Source organism: Citrus clementina, unplaced genomic scaffold, assembly GCF_000493195.1.
Source record: "Citrus clementina cultivar Clemenules unplaced genomic scaffold, Citrus_clementina_v1.0 scaffold_4, whole genome shotgun sequence".
Lineage (NCBI taxonomy): Eukaryota > Viridiplantae > Streptophyta > Magnoliopsida > Sapindales > Rutaceae > Citrus > Citrus x clementina.
This window is the reverse complement of record NW_006262274.1, coordinates 17,915,594-17,921,939: the sequence shown is the minus strand read 5'-3', so window position 1 is coordinate 17,921,939 and position 6,346 is coordinate 17,915,594. Positions and strand designations below refer to the sequence as shown.

General features: G+C 31.6%; 1 protein-coding gene across 1 annotated transcript; it reads right to left on the bottom strand.

Annotated features, from left to right (window-relative positions):
• Positions 1–2,401: 2,401 nt before the first annotated feature.
• LOC18043406 lies at positions 2,402–3,809 on the bottom strand. Its single transcript, XM_024185499.1, has 4 exons — positions 3,565–3,809; positions 3,249–3,458; positions 2,941–3,156; positions 2,402–2,654 (listed from the first exon to the last, which is right to left on the bottom strand). The coding sequence occupies exons 1-4, from the start codon at positions 3,646–3,648 to the stop codon at positions 2,433–2,435; spliced, it is 732 nt and encodes a 243-aa protein (XP_024041267.1). The 5' UTR covers positions 3,649–3,809; the 3' UTR covers positions 2,402–2,432.
• Positions 3,810–6,346: the final 2,537 nt, after the last annotated feature.

Sequence of the window (6,346 nt, the reverse complement as noted above, 5' to 3'; positions counted from 1 at the left end):
CTGGAATTGATTGGTGACTGGCGATTGCACAAAATTTATGGCAGGCTGCCTACCTCACAGTTTATTTAAATATTGCGCATAGTGTGTGTACTTTATTTATAAATCGCTAATTAGTTTAGTAGTTCAAACTTTTTCTTCTTATTATTTAAATTAATAATCTTCTCTTCTCTTTCCACTAATTTTTTTTTTTTTTGAGATTAGATTTTCTTTATTTCTTATCTTATTTACCATTACATTTATGAGCTAGACTCAGCCTGTGCCCACATCTTGCATCTGGACATATTCTAGCTGTGGACTTTCTACTTAAAAAACACCCATATTCATGAGAGCAGTTTAAAAAAAAAAAATTAATTTCTGAAGGACTCGTGTTAAGTGAAATAAATAAAAGATCGAGGACCTCCGTGAAAATATTCTTTCAATTGCTTTTTAATTTCAACGAGTACGGCGAACATCATTGTTTGCGATGAATGATGCAAATGGACGGCTGAGAAGCAACGGAACCGCAATTATTGGAGTTAATGGAACACGTGGCGTTGCGTAAGCTTACGAAAGCGGCCTGTACCGGACGGAAATTTTCAAGTGCCTCAAGTTGTGAGTTCTTTTAATAAAATAAACAAATTAATTAAAGAATTTAATTTAGTATTTAAATCCTCTATTCGTTTGTGTTTGGCTTGTCCTTTTTTTTTATTTTCCCCAGAAGATAAATCCTACATAATTAATATGTCTATAAACATGAGCGATCAATTCAGCTCGGTGTGAATCACTACTCTCAAAATTAAGAAGAATTATAAGAGTAATAATTTTGAATCTTTATAAACTCAATCTCTCTCAATTAAGCATAAATTATGTAGGGTTAATTTATAAGTTTTTTTTCATTACGAAATGTGTATGGAGACGAAACATTCCTCATATGTGAAGGTCATATGTTTGGACATGTACTTCATAAAATTAATATAATAATATAAATCTTAAGTTATATATATGATTATAAATATTAGTATAATGTCTGTTAATATTTATTTAATTAACAGTTGTAAATAATATTATAAATATTTGTATAATAAAATAATATAATGTGTAAATAAAATTATTATAAAAAAAAAGCAAGATGGGTAGGGGATTATCTTTAATTTAATTTACAAGTGTCGCCAATTAAAAATTGATACGTCTACATCACGAGCTTCTAGAAATTGCACAGGTCTAAAACTTATCTTCATTTCATTTCTCAAACGGCGCCGCATTGTGTCTAACTCAATGGTGTCTTTATACGTTTTTGTTTATTGATTGATATATTTTTGGTAGACTTTTGCATATATATCGACATACCACATTGGAATTTTTTTGTGGGACGTGTAAAAGAATCCAAATACTTAAAAATTATTGATTGAAAATAGAGGTTTCAAAAAAACATATCATTTTTTTATTTTGGAAAATAAATTATTTCCAATGTTACATAAAATTAACCCATACTCAGCTAAGGAATCATACTAATTTTTTTTTTTTTTCAAAAGAAATAAAATTATATTCAATTCAGGAATCATAACAATATTTTAAAGAAAGAAAAATGTTATTAGCTACTCAAAATTATGTCCAATTCGTTTTGCCATTTTGGAGTAATGACCAAATTTATATGAATCAAGATGGAATCAATTGAATTTAGAGCCAAAACACTGTTCTCTTCTTCATTTGATGATTGAAAATTTCTATTTTTTCCTTTTCTTCTAGTGACTGACGTAACCCCCAGTGCATACACATTGAACCTTAGCTAAAAGATTCTTTGCACGTTTTAAGACTCGAAATAAATGTGCGAATGTTAAAACTCAAGATATGCACAAAGCATAATGCGTTATCCAAGTGTGTGTTAGCCTCCTTTTGCACATTAAATCACCAAAACTTAGCAGCGAAGGCATAGATTTTAACTGATGAGAGAGTGAAAGCTTCCAAAAAAGAAATATCTAAATTCTAACAAATCTCTTGAAATATATATGTAGGGTCACCATTCATATTTGTACAGAGCAGTAAAACTTCAATTCCATATTTTTATGTACAATTGAAAACACACATTCTACAATATATATTCATATAATAAACTTTATGAATAACTTACATTATCGAAACCCTAAAAGCATAATATATATAACAACTATTTTACAACCCCATATTTTTTTTTCTTGAAAATATATATATATTTTCCTTATTTTCTATCTTTTCCTTTGCTTCTATGTACAGACACAGACCTATAAGTAACTTTAATTTGATTTCAACACCGGCCTACGCGGATGACAAGGCTCAGATGTTGATGAGACTACAAAACACACAGTGGAATATTTTCTAATTAATTGTTAATTTAGAGAGAGAGAGAAAAAGAAAAACCCCAATTTTCATTTTTCATTTTTTTTTAAATTTTTTTTTTTTAAATTTTAACTACTATTCTAGTATTCAATGAGTAAACCTCCCATTGGAGCTCTATGAGGAACCCCCTTTCTCCTCTTGGCAGTCCTGAAACTCACGGCCGTCGGCGGCGGCGTCGACGGCGAAAAGCTCTGTGTCCTGCTCTTTGAACTCCCGTTATTGCTGCTAATCTCGGCATCCGATCCTTGATCCATTTCCTTGCACATTTTCCTTTTCTTGAAATTCTTTGATGTTCCCGCAATCTGAAATTAATCAACCGACCAATCAACCAATCAATCAATCAATCAATCAATCAATTAATTAACCACATTTACGCATGTACAAAAAAAGTGATTAATCAAGTTATTAAAAAAGTTTAACTGTATATATGTACACATACACATCTTGTCAACTAGCTACTTGTTGTACATACATTGTCTTGTCAGAGCATCTAATGCTGAATAAATGACCAAATGGGTATTGAAAAAAAAAATCAATTATTAAAAAAAAAAAAAAAGGAAAATGAAGAAAAATTCAAAATTGATTTACCTTGCAGCCAAGGGAGCAGAAAGTGAAGGAATCAAGGAGGCTGCGCTCGCAAACAAGACAAGTATTTGTGACGCCTTTACCAGGCCTGGGCTGAGGTCTTTCGTTCAAGAAGACAATTCTTGCGCTGTTTATGATGTAGGTTTGAACTCCTGTTATATCCAGGTACTTCTGAATCTCCGAGACCCTGATCACATCGTGGTATGATGATCTCCTTATCTGTCATAAAATCCCCCCCCCCACCCCATTAATTTGATAAATTAATTGAAATTAAAAGTCATTAATTAACGAATGTTGTTTGAGTTAGTTACCTGGATTGCTCTGTGGTCTCTGTGAAGTGAGAGACATAGCGAGCAGAGGGCACCATTCATACAGTCTAAGCAGTACATGTTACATTCACTTTTGTGAGCATCGGCATGGAGCTTGCATTGAACGAAGAAGCTCGTTTGTAGCAGAGGCCTCAGCCACGGCGGCCACTTATTGCTCATTTCTTCGTCTTCTTCTTCCGGCCCTCCTCCTCCCTATTCATCATAACCACAATTAAATAAAAAGCTTATATCTTTATATACACATATACATATGTATGTATGCTGCAAGTGCAGTATGGATAGTACTTGTACTACTGACCATGATTCTTCGGTTCTTGGGCTTGAATTCTCTTACAGTGAGCAGTTCTTGATGATCACGATTGCTGCTATTGATCATCATCATGATTAATGGAGAAATATGAAAAAAAAAAAAGGAGAGAAAGAAAGAAAGAAAAATGAAACTTTCTTCTGGGAAGAAAAGACTTAATTTTCTCGAGAAAGTGAGAGGGAAAAAAAGTGGGTGGGGTACTTTTGTAGTGGTGGGTGGTGGATGCAATTGTGGCGAGTGCTTATCTCGGGCCTTAAAAGTCTTCCGCCGAACCTCGCTCCGAACCTGATCCCGTGCCTAACAATGCGTTTTTCTCAAGGCACTTAATTTTTTTTTTTTAATTAAATACAAAACCTGATTTTAATTCTGGCGTGTAATTACAATTATTTTATGAAAATTGTTAAAAAAGGGGGGGGGGGGTGATTTCGCTTGGACATGGTAGGCATCTATCAGTTGGGCAAAGGTTTGGATTTTTGCGATCATGGTGGTGAATGGTGAAGAGTTCGGTTGCGTGACACGTGGAGGCAGTGGATTTTTCCACGTGGCAAAATGGTGAGTCAGCCAGTATTGGGATGATGAACAAAATGCCGTGTGGTGGGAACAAAATGGCAAATAATAAAATAAATATTTATTGAAAAGTTTTTTAATTAATTAATTAATTAATTTGGATGGTCAGATCAGGGATATTGGGCCTTGGGAAAGTGCCGCCTGAAAATTGCCTCTTGGAACCCTCTGAGTTAGGTATTGTACAGTCAAAATAAAAAAAAAAAGAAAAAAAAAGGATAAATAAATACTACTTTCATTCACCCACTTGTAACCCTAGATATCTTGAGATTTTTTTTTTAAAAAAAATAATCTTTGTTCGTTGATTTTTTTATCATTATTATTGTGATAGATTGCAAAATACAAGTCAAATTTGGGGACATAAGCAATCGGGAAAGTCTCGCCATTATTCTATTTATGAATGCCCGCATTCAAGCAAGTTTTGGACGAGTCAAAATAAGCGTGTAGCCTGAGAATTGTCAAACAATGAAGATGAGAAAAATCAAATTTCATTAATGCATACCACTTTCTATTGAGAGAATGGTGATTAGTTGATAATTGGACCCCCTTAGTACAACATAATGTGTTTCCCTCTTTCTATTTTGCTCGTAACTTTTACACCATGAATGTTGGTTTTATTTTGGGCATGAAAAAAGTATTTTTACTTACTTTTACACCATGAATGTTGGTTTTATTTTGGGCATGAAAAAAGTATTTTTACTTAAAACGTTCAGTTTAACAGCGAAGCCCATTCACGGCCGATCAAGCCTTGCTCAAGTGGTTTAATTTGATGTTTAACATTATGTTATTCTTTTATAATAAAAACAACTTGTCTTCATATTCACATTGTTTATTATTAATCACTTTTGATTTAGATATCTATATATATATATATATATATATATATATATATATATATATATATATTAGGCTCCCATTATGTTGGAGCAACTCCAACGTAAAGCCAACAAATATAACCGTGCGACGATAGACACCAGCTCCTCTAGGTTTTAATCACACAGTTATATTTGTTGGCTCTATGTTGGAGGAACTCCAACGTAACCAGATTATTATCATTATTATTATTTTTTAATGTTATTTATTATTATTATTATTATTATTATCAACATCGAAATCATGCAAACAGTATTGATGAACAAAAAAATAAAACCTGTTGAATAGCAAGCTCCTAGGGTTATTGACTTATTGTCAACCACAATAAAATGATACATGCATCAAGCCAAATGTGAGATTATTATTTTAGATAACATTTCTTATGATTAAGACTTCTTGAGGGTTATATGTCATCAATTTTATTGAAGTTATTATAGAATTTTATTAAATTGGCAAATGGTCACTGCTATTTAATTTTATATATGGTTGTAATTCCATCTGGTCAAGATATTTTTATTAGTGTTTTTCGCCCTCCTTCCCAAAAAAAATCTAAACAAAATAATTTTTTTTTAATAAATATAAAGTATTCATTTTAAAAAAAAAATTTAATTGGCTTGTTTTTTTCCCCCTAAATATATAAAAGATGCAAAATAGAACATATTCTTGATATTTTGTGAGCAGTTATAAATTAATTTTATTCCAACTTTCCAACCTCACAGAAGAATCACACTAAAGAATCAAACTTATGAACTTATTCCACTGTATCCCGAAAAAATATATATTTATTGTCGATATGGAATCTTTTTTTTTTTTTTTTGAAGTGAGTGATGAACACACAGCCTAGACTTGGGAATCAATTAATTTAACTAATATTAATAGTAATTGTTAACTAACTTTGTCGCCCTAATTTGACTGTTATATAAATTAGTTTAGAAACAAAACACAGGGAACCCATTAACATAAACTATTCATTTCCCCCAATACTTTCATCTCATAAATCATAATGATAGATTGGAGAATCATTTTTTTAAGGGAAATTTACACTCATCCACCTGTTTATTTTGTCTTTTTCAAAAATACACAAACATTTTTTTTTTGTTTCAGTGCGCCACCTGAAGTTTGCTTTTTGTTGCATTTTTCCACTTCCGTCTAATTTCCGTTAGTAGATTTAACGGAATGTTAACAAAATGACCTTTTTACCCCTCAAAATTATAATTTAATCTAAAATAAATAGAAATTGGAGATAAATTGGATGTATTTAATTTTTTTAAAGGTGGATGCTAGAAATTAGAGGAAAATAGTGTTTGTTGCTTGTTAAATTTAGAAAATTTGTATT